The sequence below is a fragment of the Neomonachus schauinslandi genome, chromosome 5 (assembly GCF_002201575.2).
Source record: "Neomonachus schauinslandi chromosome 5, ASM220157v2, whole genome shotgun sequence".
Classification (NCBI taxonomy): domain Eukaryota; kingdom Metazoa; phylum Chordata; class Mammalia; order Carnivora; family Phocidae; genus Neomonachus; species Neomonachus schauinslandi.
In genome coordinates, this window is record NC_058407.1 from 170157607 (window position 1) to 170179803 (window position 22197).

Below are 22197 nucleotides of genomic sequence, written 5' to 3' on the forward strand. Positions count from 1 at the left end.
TGGGAACAATAGCTGGAGCATTCTAGTGGCTGGGATCAACGCTTCTAGAAAAGGTTTGTTGCTGAGGTACCAAAACAGACATCATGCTGAAGAGTTCTCTCTTCCTTTCACTGTGCTCTTCCCTGAATAAGCTGTCCAACAAGGCAGAAACTACAAATAAAGCTTATTTCTACTGCATTAGTGAGGCTTTTCTCAGTGTCAACGTTCTGAAATTTAACCAAAGAATGAGTGCCACCTGAAGGCTCTTCTTCATCCACCATATCCACAGGTGCTCTCTTGTCTAGATTCTTAAGCATGAAGATGCTAACAAAAGCACTTCTCGATGGCGAAAGCAAACAGATATCTATTCACTGTGGATTCTCCAGTGTTCCTAAGTTCTAACTGAAGATTTCAACATATCTGTAGGTTTGATGGTTACGTTGGAGAGAATGCTGAAAGTTGTTATTACATTCATTACAGGAAGAGGGTTTCTCTTAGGAAGGCTTCTCTAAAATTGAGTAAGAGCTGTTCTACAACAGAAACATCTATACACTTAAGGTATTTATGGGATCTGTCCTCTCGTGACTTCTCAGATGTTTGAAGAGGCTACAACTCCAACTGAAACTCATTCCACATTCTTTACATTGAAAGGGTTTCTCACCAGTATGGATTCGCTGATGCTGATTAAGATGTGACTTCAGAGTGAAGCCTCTGCCACACTCATTACATTGATGGGACTTCATGTTGGAGTAGGTTTTTTGGTGTTGTTTTACGTGGGAACACTGGCCAACACTTTCTCTACATATATCACATTTATTGGTTTTCTCTGCAGTGTGAGTTCTGTAATGCTGAATAAGGTCTGAACTATAACTAAAGGCTTTGCCACAGATATCACACTTATAAGGCTGCTCTTGTAACTCCATCTTCTTATCTTCAATCACTGTCAGGTTCCAACTGTAAGCTTCCTCGCAAATGCCATTTTTTTCATTTCTCTGACCCATATGGAGCACCTGATGTTCAATGAGGCTAACATACTGAAAAAAGATCTCTCCACACTCATGACACTGATGGGATTTCTCTCTAGAGTGGAGTCTCAGATGCCCCGCAAGGTGGGACCGCCTCCCAAAGCCTTTCCCGCACTCATTACACTTAAAGGGTCTCTCCCCACTGTGCACACTCTGATGCTGAACAAGATGGGACCGCACTCTAAATGCTTTCCCACACAAGTGACAGGTATAGGGTTTCTCACCAGTGTGGACTCGCTGGTGCTGAGTCAGATGCACCCGCTGATTGTAGCTTTTCCCACATTCGTCACACCGAAAGGGCTTCTCCCCTGTGTGGATTCGCTGATGTTGAATCAGATGTGCACTCTGAATAAAGCTTTTTCCACATTCATTACATTTATGTGGTCTCTCTCCTGTGGCTGATTTTTTGTGCACATACGTGACTTCGTTAAAATTTATCCTCTTTGAAGAGGGCTGTCCTAGTATCTCTTTCATGGGAACTCCCTGCTTTCTATCCAACTTGCCTGGGTGCTCATGGCCTTCTCCAAAATCTTGACCTTGAGAAACATTTCTTTGGATTCTTCCTGAGAGTTCCACATCGGCTTCTGAAAATTCTGAAATTTTCTTCTTAACATTCAATTTTGTATTCTTACTTCTTTTGTCACTGCCTGAAATAAAGAGGAAATGCAAATGTCACCAGTTTTTTGTGTTTTTTTTTTTTTTTTAAGATTTTATTTATTTGAGAGAGAGCATGAGCAAGCAGGGGGAGGGTCAGGCAGAGGGAGAAGCAGGCTCCCCACTGAGCAGGGAACCTGACACGGGGCTCGATCGCAGGACCCTGGGATCATGACCTAAGCCGAAGGCAGACGCTAAACCAATGAGCCACCCAGGCGCCCCTGTCACCAGTTCTTTTACAGTAGAAATATGAACTGTCAGGAGAAAGAGGATAATCAGTTGAAACCACGATGTGAAGGCAGTAACAAAGGGAGGGGGGAGGATGCCTGGATGTGCCTGACGCCAGTGGGAGTCAAAAGAATTTGTCTCATGAAAAGAATGAGATGAAGAGGCTCCCTAAGCAGGATGGTGAGAGTGACTGAGGCGAGGCAATTGCTAGGGAGGAGCACCACACTTCTAACATCCAGGAAGGAGAGAGAGGATTCTGAAATGCAAACAGGACTGAGGCAGACAGACTGAGTCAGAACAAAAACACAGCTGGATGGAGACAGCAGATAGGAACCGAAGAATGGGAAGCAAAGGACTATGAGGGGGATGGAGCTGGAAGAATACCTGATTAGGATCCAGGACAAAAGAGAAATGAGCCAATAAAAACTATCGTCAAGGGGGTGGGTGATAGGTGAATCTCTGCTCTCTTCACTCTTAGCCGTCACCTGAGCTTGTTTCCCCACCAGGGCATCGAACCTGTGAATGCTCACCACCCTTCCTATCTGCTCCTCGGCCCAGACCATCAGCGCCACAAGGGCACAAACTGTGTGATTCTGTTTACTGCTCTACCCCAAGCACCTAGCACCACAGGCTCACGATAATGAGGGCTGGATGAGCGTGAGCGCACAAAAGATCCCTCTCTTGATCAAAAAAAAAAAAAAGGGGGGGGGGGGGGGTAGGTGAGTGTCAACTAGGAAACTAGTCATAAGAACAACTGTCGAAGAGATAGGAAAGAATAAAGACTACTTTAGGGCGCCTGGGTGGCTCAGTTGGTTAAGCGACTGCCTTCGGCTCAGGTCATGATCCTGGAGTCCCAGGATCGAGTCCCGCATCGGGCTACCTGCTCAGCGGGGAGTCTGCTTCTCCCTCTCCCGCTCCCCCCTCTTGTGCTCTCTCTCTCTCACTCTCTCTCTCAAATAAATAAATAAAATCTTTAAAAAAAATAAAAATAAAAAAAAATAAAGACTACTTTAAAGTAATTGCTTCCCAGGTCCGGAGTGCTATTGGATGCGTTTCCCCAAGGAGGTGGCCACCAAGCAGAAGGGACAAAACTGGCAGAGGAGAAAGCTCTGCTCCACCCAGACTCTAAAGGCCTTGAGAACTTCATAATCTTCTATTCCATGATAGAGAAGGTGGTGGTCACTGTTAATGCGAATGACAAGTAGCTGGGCTTGGGGACGTCAAAGGCAGAATTTAAAAATAAATACTTTAAAGCCAGTCTTAAGAGTTATGTGGAAAATATTAATAAGAGCCTTTAAGTTCACAGCATGATTTTTTTTTTTAAGATTTTTATTTATTTGACAGAGAGAGACACAGCGAGAAAGGGAATACAAGCAGGGGGAGTGGGAGAGGGAGAAGCAGGCTTCCCGCAGAGCAGGGAGCCCGACGCGGGGCTCGATCCCAGGACCTGGAATCATGACCTGAGTCAAAGGCAGATGCTTAACGACTGAGCCACCCAGGCGCCCCACAGCATGACTGACTGTGGTCTCTTCCATATATAAATTTAATGTCACTTGAACAGCTAAGAAAAAATAAGTAAACGAACAGGGAAAATTGTTCAACCTTACTGATAACCAAACTAATGAAAATGAATACAGAAAAGACGTCTCTTCTGCTTACCCCATTTGTGGAAAAAAAAATGGGGCGCCTGGGTGGCTCAGTCGTTAAGCGTCTGCCTTCGGCTCAGGTCACAATCCCAGGGTCCTGGGATCCAGCCCTGCATTGGGCTCCCTGCTCTGCGGGAAGCCTGCTTCTCCCTCTCCCACTCCCCCTGCTTGTGTTCCCTCTCGCTGTGTCTCTGTCAAATAAATAAATAAAATCTTAAAAAAAAAAAAGTCTGATCACCCTGGGAGAAATATAGTAAAACTAATATGTGGTGACTGGAAAAGCAATTTGGCAGTATGTATCAAGACCCATAAAAATGTTTTTGGCCTTTCATCCACTAATCCCACTTCTGGGCATCTATTATAAGGAAATAATCCTATTTTTTTAAGGCATAGTTGTTTTTTTTTTTTTTTAAGGCACAGTTATCAGAACAAAAGAGAAAAAATTAGAAGTTCAACTGAGGAACAATTAAGTGTTGATGTCTCCACACAACGGCAGGTTGTCAGAAATAACAAACAGGAGAGCCAAGCCACACTGGACAAAGTGTGTCTAATATTTAACTGTACCCTCTGAATACACCTACATAAAAATAAGCTTATAAAAAAAAAGATAGAAGGAATATGCTAAATAATAACAGTTCTATTAGGATGGTGGGATTGTGGGTCATTTTTTTTCCTCCTGCTTTCTTTCCTCCAAACTTCCTGCTCTAGTATTATTTTATCATTTTAAAGTAAAATGTGAGTTAACAAAATTGAGAAAAGGGGAAAGAGGGAGGGAAGCATGAGAGAGCAAGCCAAAATCCTCATTTACTACAACAGAAAGGCAAGAGATAATGTTTAAAATCAGTTAAGTCGGGCAACAGACATATTATTGACAAACAGGGAATTAACAGGGATGCCTGGGTGGCTCAGTTGGTTAAGCATCTGCCTTCGGCTCAGCGGGGAACCTGCTTCTCCCTCTCCCCACCCCTTGCCCGTGCTCTCTCTCTCAAATAAATAAAATCTTTAAAAAAAAGGGGGGGGGGATTTATCAGAAGAAACATGTAAGAGAGCTGAAAGCAGGTGCCTCTGCCAAGAGGGAAGCTGTGGGGAGGGTGGAGAGGGCATAGGTTTGCCTACTCACTGGACCAATTAAAGTATAAAACAACAAAATGGACTGTGATTTCTGCCCCTTAGCTACTGCTCCCAGTCAGCACAACCCATCTGTCCTACTGCTCTAAGCTCATAAAACCATTTTCGCCTCCATCTATTCTCTGAACACAAACTCCCAATACCTACATCTTTGGGATTTCTCTCTGAAGTGGCGTTTCAGGTGCTCGATCAGATGGGAGTGCCGACCGAAGTTTTTCCCGCACTCGGTACACCCGTATGGCCTCTCTCCGCTGTGCACGCTGTGATGCTGGACGAGGTGTGAGCTCACGCGGAAGGTTTTTCCACACACCTGACACTTGTAGGGTTTCTCACCAGTGTGGACTCGCTGGTGTTGAGTCAGATGCACCCGCTGATTGTAGCTTTTCCCACATTCACCACACTTAAACGGTTTCTCTCCAGTGTGGATTCGCCGATGTTGAATGAAGTTTGAGGCTTGAAGGAAAAATTTACCACAATCGTTACATTTGTGACCTCTCTCGCCACTTGTGTTGTGCTTACGGTTAACATCCGCGATGGTACCAAGATCTTTTTTCTGGGAAGGGTTCTGCCTTGATCTCCCCACTGCGGGGTTTACCTGCCACCTCTCTACCATGCCATGAAGGTCACTAACTTCTCCAAACCCTTGACTCTGGGGAACATTTCTTTCAGGGCTTCCTGAAGTCATCCAGTGGGGTTCAGCGTCATTGGAAATCTGCTTTACGGCGAGTTCCACATTGTCATGCCCAGATTCGTAATCTGAAATAAGAGAAGGAAAACGGATTAGCTATTCCCCATACTGGAAGAAACAAAATGACTGAGGATGTGGGTAATTATGAAGCCGACGTGTGCTAGCACCACAGGACTTGGCAAAGGCGGCTTTATGCTACTGGGAGGGGACAAAGAATCCTCCAGCAGAAACAGGCCACGGACAGAAGAGCTGGCAAGAATGTGTCCAACGGATGAAACTGGGAAAGCAGTCCTTCTATTTAGTGAAGGTGATGTCCTCTTGGTGGGGTACTTAACAGTACCTGTTTGTGCACACCTGTACAATATCAAATTCTTCACAAAATGTGATATTGGGGGGCGCCTGGGTGGCTCAGTTGGTTAAGCGACTGCCTTCGGCTCAGGTCATGATCCTGGAGTCCCGGGATCGAGCCCCGCATCAGGCTCCCTGCTCGGCAGGGAGTCTGCTTCTCCCTCTGACCCTCACCCCTCTCATGCTCTCTCTCTCTCTCATTCTCTCTCTCAAATAAATAAAATCTTAGGAAAAAAAAATGTGATATTGGGTTGTGCAGCTAACCCAGTTTTCACCTTCTTCTTCCTGTTCATTCATACCCTGGAGAAGAAAGATGATCTTTCCAGCTTCTTTAATCCCCCAAGAATCTCAGTTTGGTATGAATAAGTCTAAAGGAAAAAAAGTATTCTTTCTATACCCAGAGAAGAATCTAGTACTGACAAGAGCTAGCTTAACACCCAAGAGTCACTGATGAATACAGACGCCGGACAAACTGCAATCATCTCCCTATGTAACTGGATCAACAACCCATATTTCACTTGAAGCATGGACATTCAATATGCTTTGCAGAGACAAATCTGCAGTAATTAAAAAACAGGGAATATTATTTTTTATGTGCTAGAGAGAGAGACACCAGGGTCAATTGAGAACTTTCTAATAAGATTTTTTTTGGGGGGGCACCTGGGTGGCTCAGTCATTAAGCATCTGCCTTCGGCTCAGGTCATGATCCCAGGGTCCTGGGATCGAACCCCGCATCGGGCTCCCTACTCAGCGGGAAGCCTGCTTCTCCCTCTCCCACACCCCTGCTTGTGTTCCTTCTCTTGCTTTGTCTCTCTCTGTCAAATAAATAAAATCTTTAAAAAAAAAAAAAACAGCAAGATTGTTTTCAAATATTACAGAATAATGGTAATGAAAGCTAACATTTGCTGAGTGCTACAATGGACCAGGACTATAAGGGTTTTACGATTTTATGGCATATAATCCTAACAATGACCTTTTGAGGTAGATACTATTACTAACCTTTTTTTTTTTTTTTTTACAGAGTGAGAAGTTATAATTCTTATTCCATCAAGAAAACTTGAATTTTATTTTTTTATAATTTTTTAAAAGATTTTATTTATTTATTTACTTGACAGAGAGAGAGAGAGAGAGACAGCGAGAGAGGGAACACAAGCAGGGGGAGTGGGAGAGGGAGAAGCAGGCTTCCTGCTGAGCAGGGAGCCCGATGCGGGGCTCGATCCCAGGACCCTGGGATCATGCCCTGAGCCGAAGGCAGTCGCTCAACCAACTGAGCCACCCAGGCGCCCCGAATTTTAATTTCTTAAAACTCTTTTACCTTAATTTTCTTCCTAAAAAGACATCTTAATAGTAGAAACAAACATATAATAAAAAAGAATCGCTTTTTCCTCCCCCATTTAAGTAGGCAGGTAATCTCTGTCATCACAGGATTTCTTTTTCTCTTTTACTCACATCTGCTTATGCCCACACATTTTATTCTTACTAAAATTCTCTCCCAACCAACAAGTCAAAAAAGCACATGGTTTTCTTTTTCCAGGGGTGAATTTGAAATAAATAAATAAATAAATAAGATTAGCCCAATGAACCTCTTTAGTTCTATTAACAATTGCCCTTTTCCTGATACGACGATTACATAGGTTGTCACACCAATGGGTTTACAGATTTGCTTTTTCCCTCTTTCCCCACCTCTTTCCCATGTACATGACAAGCTTTCTGTTGATTCTCTTGGTTTATCTGTGTATCTGACAGAAGACCATGCTTCTTGCTCAATGCTCTGCCCAGCTGGTTAGTAATACAATGGTGGGGGGCAGGGGAGACAAAAACAAATCAGGCAGATTTGGTGCTTTAAAGATTCAGGCTCTTCAACCTCACTGCTGCCCTGTTGGCATTCTATGTTCCTACAGCTGGCTCCTTTCCCCACTCATTTTTCTCATCAGCTATGTCAAAATATCTCCACTATGGCTTCCAAGATATATCACTGTTATTTTAAAATTTCACTAGTGTATGGCATGTTATCATGTTATCATGTTTTGCAAAAACGTGTGTATACAGAATATGCCTAGAGATACAATCCAGAAACTGGTAATAGTAAACAGAAGATTGAGAAGCAGGGTAGGTGACTCAGTTTTCACTTTATACCCCTTTATACTATTTGAATATGTTTCACTATGTGCATGTACAAGGTTCTCCAATGTATTCGAACCTCTTCTCTGCCACCTACTTCATCACCTGCTCATTCTCAACAGGTGACTGTCTCCTATTTGAAAGAAAGGCAAAGCTCCTTGAACATCCTACAGACCAACCAAAAACTTGTTGGCAGCCTTCCTCTGTCATCCTCCCCTCGCCTCATGGTGGAAGAGCTGTCTCTCTGACCAAGGCCAAGCCTCCCTCCCGGACCCCCGACCTCCCCATGCCATCCTGTTTTTGAGGGATCACCCTCATCAATGATCTCCTCTTCCTTGCCCCAACATTTCAAACTCACTCTTTACTAGTTCTTTTCCAGTAGCATTTAAGTATGCTTAAAACTCTCCCACTGAAAAGGAAAACGTACAGAGGTGCCTGGGTGGCTCAGTCGGTTAAGCATCCGAATCTTAATTTTGGCTCAGGTCATGATCTCAGGGTTGTGAGATCAAGCCCCATGTAGGACGCCACGCTCAGCGGGAAGTCAGCTGGAGATTCTCTCTCTCCCTCTCCCTTTGCCCGCCCCCCAATAAAAAAGAAAAGAAAGAAAAAGAGAACATACAAAACCCCAATCTATCCATCTAAGCTATGTACCCTTATAGTGATAAGCCCCCTTTCTCATTTCCTTCACAGTGTTCTTGAAAGTGTATCTGCGATAGCTTTCTCAAATTCCTCTCCTTTGCAATCTTCAAAGAAACTGTCTCTTGTTCCCCAACGTCCCGGACACTCCACTGAAATGGCTATCTCCAGGATACATCTGTTTTTTTAAAATCTCATTTCTGAATCTGATGGATACTTTTAAAATTCTGACCTTCTCTCTCTCTTTTTTAAAATGATTTTATTTATTTAAGAGAGAGAGCATGAGCAGGGGGAAGGGCAGAGGGATAGGGAGAGGGAGAAGGAGAGGGAGAAGCCCCACTGAGCAGGGAACCTGACAAAGGGCTCAATCCCAGGACCCCGGGATCATGTCCCAAAGGCAGGAACAAAGGCAGACATTTAACCAACTGAGCCACCCAGATGCCCCAAATCCTGACCTACTCAATGCTATTAGGAACACACAGCCATAAAAATACCTAATGTGGCCTTCCCAGAGAAGTTAAGGGGCAGAAATCATCAAATGTGTTCTTAATGTAGGATTACACTAGAGTTGTAAAGAGATTGTAAAGAACAGATGGATTTTTAAAAAAATTGGAAAGGACAAATTTAAAAGTGCTTGGAAAACAGTATAAAAAAGAACTGTGCCAAGTTCTGAAAGCCTGAAACCCATTAAATGCCTGCAGAGTAATTGAAAAAAAGAAAATACTACCAGGCTCAAATTAGACAAGTGAGGTATTTGAAATTCATTTAAAAAAAGAATGAAAAAATATCTTCATTGCATATAACATTTGTGCTACATAAGTAACCCCTTGAGATGAAACACCACCACTAAGATCCCCACAGATAAAGCCGCAGAGAACACGTACAAGTAAATCGAATAAAAGGAAATACAAATATATATCACTAGTATTAAAAGAAATGGAAAATTTCAGAGAGTAGGAGTCCATCTTATTTTTTAAATAAAAGCCTGCAAGTGAACTAAAACTCTTAGAACAATGTAAACTGCTATAATGCTTAAAAGAAATTTGGCATTATATGGGGTTGGCTGGCTCAGAGGAGCATGTGACTCTTAATCTCGGGGTGGTGGGTCTGAGCCCCATGCTGGGTGTAGAGATTAATTAAATAAATAAACTTAAAAAAAAAAAAAAGACAGAGATTTGGCATTATATATGTATTTCATCTAAAGTCTACCAGAGTGCTTGGTATGTGGTGGTTCTTTTAAGAAAATTCATTCAAAAGAAGCTAAAAGCCATAAGCTCCAAAATGTTTGCTATGGTGCTAAGATTTTTATAATTTGCTCTAGGCACATAATCGAGTATGAGTTTCCAGGATAATTTAGAAACAGGTTCAAAATCTCATTTGGGGCACAAAATTCAAGAAGGGATGAGGACATGTAAAATGGAGATAGCAAGGCGAACGTCATGAAATAAGCACCCATGATCTGAGAATGGAGATGGAGTGAACAACCAGCCACCCACGCACTGGGGAAAAGGGAGATCCTCTGATAACACAGTTGCCCCTTGAATAACATGAGTTTGAACTGCGCAGGTCCACTGACACACTGATTTCTTTCGATATATACAGCCCTGTAAATGCAGTTCTTCTTCCTTACTATTTTAATAGCACTTCCTTTTCTCTAGCTTACTTTCATGTAGGAACAGAGTACAGGACACATATACAAACTATGTGTTAATCGGCTTTATGGTTTTTCTAAATTTTTTAATTTATTATTTATTTATTTTTTAAATTAAAAAAAATTTTTTTTTCGGCTCTATGTTACTGGAAGGCTTCAGGTCAAAAGTAGGCTATGAGTAGTTAAGTTTTGGGGGAGTCAAAAGTTATACACAGACTTTCGACTGTGTGGGGCGGTCGGCACCTCTGGCCCCGTGTTGTTCAAGGGTCAAATGTACTCTAATAAACAGTTATTCAGTGGAGGTCTGAGATGCTTTCACAAGTGAGAATTATTCAGTTAAGAAGTATTCAATTTGTCAGGGCACCTGGGTGGCTCAGTTGTTAAGCGTCTGCCTTTGGCTCAGGTCATGGTCCCAGGGTCCTGGGATTGAGCCCCACATCGGGTTCCCTGCTCCGCAGGCAGCCTGCTTCTCCCTCTCCTACTCCCCCTGCTTGTGTTCCCTCTCTCGCTATGTCTCTATCTGTCAAATACATAAATAAAATCTTTAAAAAAAAATAATTATTCGGGAGCCTGGGTGGCTCAGTCGGTTAGGCGACTGCCTTCGGCTCAGGTCGTGATCCCAGGGTCCTGGGATCGAGTCCCGCATCGGGCTCCCTGCTCTGCGGGGAGCCTGCTTCTCCCTCTCCCACTCCCCCTGCTTGTGTTCCCTCTCTCGCTGTGTCTCTCTCTGTCAAATAAATAAATAAAATCTTTGAAAAAAAAAAATTATTCAACTTGTCAAGGAACAGAATCCAATAACTACTACGAATCTGTTAAAACCCAAGCCTTTTAGTTCTGAGCTCTTTTATTTTAAAGCACTAAAATGAGAGCATTTGCTGGATTGCAAATACTATCCCCCAAGTATTATCAAGACGTCAATCATACCCTGATGATGACGGAAATGATCAGAATAAGCTGAATAAGAAAAAAAAAAAGGAATGTCAATTTACTCTTTCACAGAAAAAAAAATAAGCACAGTAATTAAGTCACATACATGCTTTTATCCGATGTGCCAGAAATACTTTTTATAACAAAATTAAGATGTCCTAATCCAAGCACAGATGAAATCATTCTTACCCATGGAAGTAATACTCCCATAATTCTCCTTCCTGTCATCCCTATAGAGGGACTTCTGGGACTGGTCCAAATGTCCCCATTCCTCCAGGATGAAGGATACAGCCACATCAGCCACATCTTCAATTTTCACCAACTTCTGAAACACGAGATCGCCACTAAATTTCCATTCCCTAGGTTCAAATTTGGAGTGAGGGGAAGAATTGGGAGCATGAAGGGAAAAAACAGAGGGAGGGTCTGTGCTTCAAAGAGGAGGGGGAGCACTGGGTAGAAGGGAAAGCGACATTCAAGTAGGAACCCCAGAAGGGCCCGGTCTGCAGTGAGAGACAGAACTCCTAATGGAGATTCAGGATTAGGGCAGCTACTTGTCCAAGAACAGACGTGGGTCCTCACTGCGGGCATGGGACGCTGGCTCACCTGGGACCCAGCCGAGAGAAGTGAGGTTGTCAGCTCCTGGCTGTCCTTCAGGGGAAGGGAAGGAACTTGGAGAGCAGGTAGGGCTGAGGGGGGAGAAAAAGAGGTGTCAGTGAGAATATCTTTGCCCAGTTCCGATTGCCATCATGTTCTACTTTCGCTCAAGAATCCACGATGGCGCCTTGCTGTGGCAAGGCCAAATTTTTCTGCTCGGCTCTCAAGGCCCTCCACGTTGTGACTCCTCCCCCACCTAACTACACTCGCTCTTCCCCCCGAAAAACTAGACTCCCTGCTTTGGTCAGGCTAATCCCTGCCAGTAACCTCAAGACTGTGCCAGTCCCCTGTAAAGGATGCAATCTGCTCCGCCAAGATCAAATCTAGTCATCTCAAAGATTAACCAGTCCCATAGCTTCCACGAAGCTGAAGCGCTACCAAGAGCCCAGGGCTTCTCAAACTTTAATGCGCACACAGATCACGTGGAGGGCTTGGTACAGGGCAGATATGGCTCAGCAGGTCTGTGGTGGCCCCCATATTCTGCACCTCTAACAAGGCCAGGTGATTCTGGTGCTGCTCCTTGAGCCACCCTTTGACTAGCAAGGTCTTAGTCCACATTCTCTTCCTTCTAGAAGCTAGTATGGTTGATGGAGAGTCAGGCAATTAGTAATGCACTAAGTCTACATTGTGTGTTATAAGAACAGGCAGATAAAGCAATTCTTGCCTTCCAAAAACTTCACTGTCTAGTGGGGAGAGCAGACATGTGAGCCTCACTTACTTCCAGCACAGGGTAAAGGTAATATACTTGAAATTCACCCAAGTTCCCACAAGAGCAGGGAAACAGGGGAACCTCCAGGGCAGAGAGGGGGAAGGTGGGAGCATCAGGAAAGCCTTTGCACAGGAAGTGACTCTGGTCAGTAGGGCTGGGGTGGGTTGGGGGGATGAGGGTGCTCTCTGGGCAGAGTGAATTGCATGTGCAATGCCTGCAGGGTCTGATCTCTAGATGTTGGTGACCTTCTGACCCCTGCTGTGTCACCTCTGCTTGTTCTTTGTGCGAGACTGGTGGTGCATACGATCTCATTGTCTATATATGCCCTGATCTGGACAGATCCACCTGGTATTAATCTTTAACCTGACAGTTTAGGATGTTGCTATGGTTTCCCTGGTCCTAAAGATGTATGTTGTTATGCAGCTTGCTTCTGTCCAAGGACTAGGATGTAATCAGCAATGACACAAAAAGAAAGAGATCATGGTTAGAGACGAAAGCCAGAAACAGAGATGGCAGCTGAAACCGGGAGTGTGGCTACAGAGTCAAAACAGGACTCAAAGAAAGGGACGAATGTAGTCTGTACTTAAACAGTGATTTTGATTTTGAGTATAGACTACATTCCAATTACAACTGGAATAATTATAATAATTACACTCCAAACAATACCACTTATTTTATGACGTTCCTGTAAAACCTTTTGTTTCTTTAGCTTTTCAGCAAATGACTTCACCCTTCTCACGCTGGAATTAGTCCCAGAGACAGAAAACCAGCCTTCGGTGCTATCAAAGGCAGGAGGAATGCAGCCTTCCCCAGTGCACAGAAATCAAAAACTGAAACAAACACAAAACAAACCTCGTAATTTTGTTGGAAGAAAGAAACTGGCTGGGTCTAGCTAACAGGGCAGAGAAGAGAAGCAGCACCTGGGGACAGAAGGAAGAGCAGCCTGGCATGATGAGACCCTGGCAGTGGCGGGAAGAGGACAGGAGTCTGCACTTGGGGGGGGCCTGCAGGAAAGGCTAAAGCAGCACAGCTCGGACTGGGGTAAAAGGATGAATGCAGAGCTGGATTGCTGGGGTTAGAATCCCAGCTCAGTCACTGACAGCTCCGTGACCTTGAATGAATTACCTAACCTGACTAGGCCTCAGCTTCTTAATTTCTAACATGAGGATAACAGTAGTACCTATTCTATTGGGTCAGTGTGGACATTAACCCTTGCTATGCCAACTAAGTGTATTAGACACAATTTGGGGTTTGGCGTTTCTTGGCGTTTCTTTTTTAAACAGTGTTAACTCGGGGCACCTGGCCCCGAGTCATTAAGTGTCTGCCTTTGGCTTGGGTCGTGATCCCAGGGTCCTGGGATCGAGCCCCGTGTTGGGCTCCCTGCTCCGCGGGGAGCCTGCTTCTCCCTCTCCCACTCCCCCTGCTTGTGTTCCCTCTCTTGCTGTGTCTCTCTCTGCCAAATAAATAAATAAAAATTTTAAAAACCAAAAATAAATAGTGTTAGCTATTTTTTTTTAGTGTTATTTATTTATTTTTTTTTAAAGATTTTATTTATTTATTTGACAGAGAGAGACACAGCGAGAGAGGGAACACAAGCAGGGGGAGTGGGAGAGGGAGAAGCAGGCTCCCCGCGGAGCAGGGAGCCCGATGCGGGACTCGATCCCAGGACCCTGGGATCATGACCTGAGTTGAAGGCAGTCGCCTAACCAACCAACTGAGCCACCCAGGCGCCCTAGTGTTAACTATTTTTAAAGGCTGGAATTACATGACTTTTATCCCTTTAGAGGTCTTCTGAAGAAGAAAACTTATTTTAGTATTATTAAAAAATAGAATACGACTCATTCTGTCTTGTAATTTCTATATGGATCCACTGGCCTCTTCTACACATGTAGGGTACATTTTGAGATCTGAGTGATCTTATTTTTCCTGTATCATAAAACATTTTCCTAATTCATCATCCTAGGAATTACCACATATTTACCAATCATTACTCATTAATTATTCCCAATGATAGCAGAAAAAACTAAAATAGTAAGAAAACAGGAGAATAAAGGAAATACTTAGGATGATGATGTAAGAGTGAAATAAATCATCATTCTTCACTAGTCTCCAAGTATTAAATTCATTGCCCAGAGTTCTGCAGCATCTTCAAGAAGGTATAAGACTATTGATACCTGCTTTTAGCTTTCATTGAGCATAGCTGTGAATTCAGAATTTTTCATTTTCCACCCCTATCAGCAAAGAGAAAAAAATTTGCAGCAAAAGACACTTCACTATTACTAGATGAGTAAGAAGATGACATGAAGAGACAGAGCAGTGTATTCTACACGATAATGATGAAACTGAAGCCAAAGGGCAAATCTTTGAAGGATCCTACAAACAATATCAGAGGTAAATTTTCTCAAACATAAGAATCAACGATAAACACTCTATTTCTAATTTCAAAAAGGAAATGTGACATTCTCATCCACTGAATTATTCAACAGGAAGGACTTCATGAGGCAAGATTTTGCAACAAGATTCTGGACCATCCCATTTTGTGAAAAGGACAGTATTCATTTTTCTAAAGGGAACAGGGACAGTACTGTGTAACGGTATTCTTTCATTTTTTTACAATGTTTCTATTATCAAAATGTACTTGATATAAAGAGGTTCTTATTAAAATTTCCTTGAGAATTATTTTTATTATCCTTTGATTCTTCTGTAAATTATTCATAAATGACATATACATGATAATATATAAAGTAAAATAATAAATAATATAATAAATCAAATAAAATAGTAAATATATATATATAAAATAAAGGATCCCTTGGCCCCGGGTGGTAAACAGCAAAGATTATTTTTTCTGGTACACTGAGGGCTTAATGAATTCCTACAAGTAAAGCACGTGGGACACTTGCCGACACCCAGTAAACTCTACATAAGTAACACTTCTGTTATTATTACCACTGTGAAAGGAAAGCTGGAGAAGGTCAGAACCATGGGGCATGTGAAATGGAAGGCCTGACCCCTAAGGGGAGAACAGAAGCAAGCCTGGGGCCGAACCTGGAACACGGGTTCTCCACACTCTGAAATCCCCACGCTCTCAATACCAAAGGCCTTCCTCTCATTAAGTTACACACTGAACTAATTTGACAGCAAAACCTGACGAGAACTGATGGGAAGCTCTTTAAAGTTTTTATTTAATCCACTCACCGTAAAGCAGCATACATTTCACTAATGTGTGTCACTGTGGAGTCCCACCTCAAATCCTGCTGGTACTGTACTATATGGTATATAAATCATATTCCCTTAATAAATCTGAAAATTTCTGAATCCTAAGATATATCTGATAGCGAGAGTTTCTGATTAGGGTTAAAGACCTGTGGACATGTGCGTCATAAATAAGATACGCAGCAGCTCACTTTCACCCTTCATGTGTCTAATACACGTTAATAAGGTTGAGAGGGGGGTAGGGGAGGAGAGAGAGAGAGAACAGTCGCTCTAAAGGTCACTGTGAGGCACTGCTCGAAATAAGATTTCAAGGTGAACGACTGGCAGCCAGAAACGAGTGCAATCGGGAACTGGAGAGCTGCTCTTGCACAAGCGGTAAGACAACAAAATCGACGAGGTGGAGCCGGAAAGCTGTCATAAAACAAGTACGACACTTTTGTAAAGGACTCCTGTAGATCTTCTGACAGTCCCTGCACTGAGAGCTGTCGTCGTCACGACAGCTTTCCCACGGAACTACAGTGCACAGCCTAGCCATCCTACAAGCTGACCTCTCTCTGAATGCCAGGGACTGGATGCCAGGTCCCCAGCCCTTCCCAAGCTCCCGATCCTGCTGACTGCAGAGTGGCTGCCCAGCCCGAAGTCTCTCTCACACAGATACCGCTTACCCACGGGGCCAGGGCGCCCACTTCTAGCCACATCTGTTCCACCGAATCACACGTCCTCACCATTTTCCTCCAGGAGATGAGGCTTCTGTGGCTCCTGTTCAGACTGGGGGTCCACAGACGGGAGCTGGTGGCTGAGGGACTCCTGCACAACTCCAGGTGGCACCATCTTCTGAGGAAGCACTTCAGGACACACCACGATCTAACAAGCACAACCACACCGATCAGCACATTGCAGGGAGGGCTATGGAAGAATCCAGTAAATTTCCATTCTTCTTCCATTCACTCTTTTGCCAAATATTTAATGTGCATCTACAATGAGCCAAGCAAACTGACTACACAGTGGCTTAATAAACACAGTTTCTTTCTAGGTGAAGAGGACTCCCATTAAACATATCCACGCACAAATACATAATTACAAACTGTTATACCTTAGAAAGGAGAAGAAAGCAGTGCCTTAAGACAGAACAGATGAAACTACTTGAGAGAGGGTGGCCAAGGCAGGCTTTTCTGAGGATGTGTCACTTTAAGTAAACACCTAAAGGGCAAAAGAAGCCCACCAGGAAAAAAGTCAGAAGTGTCCAGGGCAGAGAGAACAACATAAGCAAAGACTCTCAGGCAGAAACAGGTATCTGGTACAGTCGAGAAACCATAAGAAAGCCAGGGTAGGCCAAGTTTAGTGAAGGGGGAGAGAAGTGAGAAGGGAGGTTGCAAAGGTCAATATAGGACACAGGAAGCCATACTCAGTTCCTTAGCAGACCCCGTTCAAGTAGGACAGGCCAACACCAAGACCAGAGCTAGTTCCTGTCTGACCTGCTAAGTACTCCATCTTTCTGTTCTGGGCTCTCGGTCAACCCTAGGGGACACACAGTTACTCTGCCACAACCGGTCTCCACAATCTGTCTTTTCTGGAAGGTACTAGCTCAGCAGCATCCTAGCAGATACTAAGATCCTGCACTGAGAGAGAATTGCCATCCCCCTCTTCCCCTCCCTTATGTTTCAAAGCACTTTAAATTTTAACCCTCTTAGCACTGGCAGAACATGGCACAGGAGTTACATCAACAGGTGGCTACAAAACAGTTGCGGCAAAGATCATTCTGCATGGAAATTTGTGTGTCCTTGTGGACCTGCTCAGGATAAGAGTTAAGATGATGCCAAGTATGTCAAAGGGCACATCGGCACCGAAAAGCAAAGCAGCCCTTGAGGTCCTCTGACACTAGGCCAGAGAAACCAAGGAGGAGGGGTAAAGGATAAAGCCTGGGAAAAGGCCTGCCAGAGACAAAAACCACCTGGAGATAAAGCTGAGGAACAATGTCGGGGATATAGACGGCAGGCAGAAAGGAAGGCAAACAAAGTGAGCTGTGAAGGCCCTTAAGAAAATCCACTCTAGGGCGCCTGGGTGGTTCAGTTGGTTAAGCGACTGCCTTCGGCTCAGGTCATGATCCTGGAGTCCCGGGATCGAGTCCCGCATCGGGCTCCCTGCTCGGCGGGGAGTCTGCTTCTCCCTCTGACCCTCCTCCCTCTCATGCTCTCTCTCATTCTCTCTCTCTCTCAAATAAATAAATAAAATCTTAAAAAAAAAGAAAATCCCCTCTATGGGCCTCAAATCCCTGACTACCACTAAGAAATTATTTTTTTCTGTGTCCCTTCCAAAGACGGGCTGCATATCACAATGAGAGAGGTAAATGTACATAGCGGCTGTAAATCCTCTGTTTCAAAAATCCTTTCTGTTTTTAACTGTACTTTTGAATATTTATTACTATAAAAAAAGGAGGGACAAGTTTGTTTGTTAATGTCCCAAATTAGGCTTAAAAAAGGAATAACGAGATGTCACCATGAACCTTTACTTTCTGTCCTGATGGAGGCAATAGAAAGGTTCAGACATTCCCATCTGGAGGACAATCATTGGGTATAGCCAAGGGTCTGGCTGAGGGTCAGCAGCAATTCCCTCTGCTGCCCCCTTGCCTCATGGAGTGAATTAAACCAGCTGAAGAGCCTGAGGATGTTCTGGAAGGCTGAAGTACCCCTTACCCAGAGATGAAGAATAATTGGACTGCGACCTTACAATGAAGTGCAATGGCTCTCAAGAATGAGGGAAGGGCACCTGGGTGGCTCAGTCAGTTAAGCGTCTGACTCTGGCTCAGGTCATGATCCCAGGGTCCTGGGATCGAGCCCCACGTCAGGTTCCCCGCTCAGCGGGGAGTCGGCTTGTCCCTCCTCTTCCCCCTGCTCACACTCTCTCTCTCAAATAAATAGAATCTTAAAAAAAAAAAAAAAAAAAAGAATGAGGGAAATTCTCCAACTAGCTTCAAACTCTTGTGACCTAAGGTCTCATGATTTTTGTTTCTTTGCCTAAAAAAAAGGGTTAAGAGAGTGTGACCCTAGCAACAAGAAGGTAGAGGATCAGGTTATAAATGAGAAGAAAAGACAAGAAGATATAACAACATAAAGGTATCGGTCCTCTCTAAATTAATACATGATTTACTGGATCCGCCCCCTACAAAAAAAAAAACTAACAGGATTTTTGGAGTGGTGAAAACTTTAAGTAAGCAATTCTAAAGTTCATAAGGAAAAAAGAAAATATTGAAAAAAATTTGGAAGGGGGAGGGGTAGCCCTATCAATACCAAAACCCTTTACAGAGCTCAAGTAATTCAGATACTGATACATTAACAGGTAATAAGGTCAATAAAACAGAATAAAAAGACCATAAATAGACCCAAATACATGCAGAAATTTGGTATGTAATAAAGATGGCGTTTTAATCAGGGAGGAAAAAAAGGGACTACTATAAGTTGCTGGGGCAACTGGATAGACATCTGGGGAAAGAAAGTTATAACCATATCAAACACCATGCACCAAAAAAATAAATAAAAATAAAAAACTAAGAAGAGACTATTAGAAAATTTCCTTATAATATTGTAGTGGAGAAGGCCTTTCTAAGTATGGCACAAAACCCAGAAACCATAAATTAAAAAATAAATGGACTACATAAAAATTAAAAACCCTGCAAAACAAAAATCTGCATAAGCAAAGACAAACAACAAAGTGGAAAAATAAACTTGCAACTCAGATGACAGACACACTGCTTATTTTTTTCAAATAGGTAAATACTGTAAACAGATAATTCACAAAAAAAGGTAGACACATAGGGCGCCTGGCTGGCTCACTCAGTGGAGCATGTGACTCTTGATCTCAGGGTTGTGAGTTCAAGCCCCACACTGGGTGTGGAGCTTACTTTAAAAAAAAAAACAACAACAAAGGGTACACACATAGACCTTTAAAATACATACTGAGGTCAAACTCACTCATAATATGAGAAATGCATACTAAAATTGCACAGAAATGGAATATTGCATCTTTCAGATTAGCACTAACAAAAAGTTGGATAACATCACATTATCAGGCTGTGAGCAAAAAATTTCTCTCATACCCTGCAGTAGGGAGTAAAAACCGGTATAAGCTCTACAGAGGGCAAGCTGTCAACAGCTGTCAAAATTACAAATGCATATGGCCCCTGAGCCAACAATCTGACTTCTTCTAAGCACTTATTCTATAATTAATAACATATGTAAAAGACAATCATTGCAGCTTGTTATAGTAAAAGTTCAGAAACATCCTAAAGGAATGACTTAAATGGCTTTCAATGGGAGTTAAATTATGGTATATCCATCTACACAATGGAATATAACACAGTTTCAGAGAGTGAGGCAGCGTTGTTTGCACGGACATGGAACAAACCAAGATATGAGAAAAAAGCAAGAGGCAGAAGCGCACAGTGATTTAAAAACATTTGTGTTTTCTTAAAGCATGTCATCTACACGTATGCTTATATAGAGAGAAGAAAGTCTATCTCTGTAAGGATATACAGCTATCAGGTGACAGTGGCTGCGTCTGAAGAGAACTAGGCAGCCGGGGAATTAGGGGCGGGAGGAAACTTACTTTTCATAACAACCTTATGCACCTTTTGAATTTTGTATCATGTCATTCAAAAAATAGAAACAGTAATTTTAAAAATAAATAAAATCGCTGACTGTCTTCTCCAGATTAACACACTGGATACTGCTTCTTTGCTGGAGTGGCAGGAAATCTCCACAGTGTACCTAATCCCAGGAGAACAAAAGAATATGGATGAAGCACCAGAGCTCAAAGGATCTCACCCCTGCTCAGCAGCACCTAACTCTCTTCCTCTCCTTCCTCATTGCTCCAATGTGTCCCCTTTCACTCACCTGTTGTCTGCGTTCCTCTAGTTCTCTCTGTATATTTTCTACCACAGCCACAGCCTCTTCTCCACTTTCCGGGTGATGTTCTCTCACCCAGGTCTGGAACTCTTCAGGGAGGATGGTCAGGAACTGCTCCAGCACCAGCAGCTCCAGGATCTGCTCCTTGGTGTGCAGCTCAGGCCTCAGCCACTCACAGCAGAGCACCCGGAGCTGGCTCAGGGCCTCCCGGGGGCCTGAGGCCTCATGGTACTGGAAGTGCCTGAAGCGCTGGTAAAAAGTCTCAAACACTGGAGGATTGTACTCCTGCATCCACGTGCAGTCTTCTTCTTCCACCTTCACTATTAGAAGGTCTTCTTGCTCCTGTGAAGTCTCAGCTGGAGGGTCTAAGTCTATAACTTCCCCAGACTCTGTCATTATCATTCCAACTCAGAGGGATGTCTCTCCAGGTTAGCTGTCACACAGATCAGATCTGTTTTCTGCTCTTTAAGATCTTCTGAAGGGCACTTCCATTAGTGTGCAACCTACTGATATATTGGAAATCATTATTAGCAAAGAGATGACAAAGAGGTCATCAGTACTAAAGACCACTCAACAGTGCAACTTACTTTAAAATATAGACTACAAGACAGCCGTCACTCCACCCATAAAATTACTAATAGAGAACATTTCCAACATTTAAAAAATGTAAAGAAGAACAATAAAAATCTGACATCAGGCCTAACCGAATACAGTTTTAATGGTGAAGAACATTACATTTCATATAAGTAATAGGACAAGACTTACTAACTAGTCCAGACGCAGTCTCTGCTTTTCTCTACCACAAGCCAAACTTAAGTCAAAACAGGGGTTAAAAACATTACAATGGCCAAAACGGGTCCTGTCCTTCATGCCACAAGAGCATGACAGACCAAGAAGAGACTTCATTGGTCCCGAAAAGAAGCACAGTTATAAGTACAGATTTGGACCTGGATTCTTCAGAAGCGCCCCCGACCCCATAGTCACGGAAACCGGGCCGGTCAAGGTTAGACACAGGACCCCCGTCTGGACACAAAGCCCATCCCCTTTCCTCCAGGCACCAGTCCCGGGGAGCTCTCCTGGAGACCAAGCTCTCGCAGCCACGCTTGGGAAGACAGGTTTCTTCCCACAAACGGAGAGAAAACCGAAGCCGACATTTCGCAACACTTCCTCGCCGGAAGTAAGCAAGTCCGAGCTTTCCCTGTCCAACGGGGTCGAGCCATCAATCCCACCGCCAACAGCACTTCCGAGTCCTCTCTAGGAATCCCGGAGGTCCTCGCCTCGCAGCGGGCGGGAATCTGCCCGCCCCAGACCCCGCCCCCGAGGAATTGTGGGCCAATCGGCGGGGACTTGGCGTGCCTCCGGGACGCGGCTGTTCCCCGCCCACCGAGCCGCAAGTTCCCAGCCACCAGAGCGGGGAAAGAAACGGTACCGGCTTCTCTCCACCCGAGCCCAAAGCCATTTAAACAGCCCGGGCTCCTCCCCTTTCCTTGGAGTGGGGGCAAGGGACCGGGCCTTAGCTGTCCGGAGTGGTTGCTAAGGCAAGAATTGCTAATGTCTGATTGGCCGTAGAACTTGCGCTCCCCCACCCAAACGCTCTGTGCCCCACTTCCAAGTAGGTTCGCCCCTTCCTGAGGGCCCGCAACCCTAATTTCTTTTTAATTTTAAATCCTTCGTTTTTTGCACCTG

The 22197-nt window shown here is 43.8% G+C and overlaps 1 protein-coding gene across 1 annotated transcript; it reads right to left on the reverse strand.

Moving 5' to 3' along the window:
- Nucleotides 1-234: 234 nt before the first annotated feature.
- ZKSCAN5 (zinc finger with KRAB and SCAN domains 5) lies at nucleotides 235-21670 on the reverse strand. Its single transcript, XM_021680215.1, has 7 exons — nucleotides 21277-21670; nucleotides 20500-21017; nucleotides 16336-16474; nucleotides 11635-11717; nucleotides 11221-11356; nucleotides 4808-5416; nucleotides 235-1651 (listed from the first exon to the last, which is right to left on the reverse strand). Exons 2-7 carry the CDS (start codon nucleotides 20911-20913, stop codon nucleotides 525-527), a joined length of 2508 nt encoding a protein of 835 aa, XP_021535890.1. The 5' UTR covers nucleotides 20914-21017; nucleotides 21277-21670; the 3' UTR covers nucleotides 235-524.
- Between the last annotated feature and the right edge of the window lie 527 nt (nucleotides 21671-22197).

What these genes read in the sequence shown, in the direction of transcription:
- ZKSCAN5 (XM_021680215.1), bottom strand. Translation starts at nt 20,913, where the DNA reads ATGATAATGACAGAGTCTGGGGAAGTTATAGACTTAGACCCTCCAGCT. An exon ending in TAGAGGAACGCAGACAACAG is followed by an intron (nt 16,475 to 20,499) that starts GTGAGTGAAAGG and finishes TGTGCTTGTTAG; the next exon opens with ATCGTGGTGTGTCCTGAAGT. An exon ending in TGGGAGTATTACTTCCATGG is followed by an intron (nt 5,417 to 11,220) that starts GTAAGAATGATT and finishes CTCTTATTTCAG; the next exon opens with ATTACGAATCTGGGCATGAC.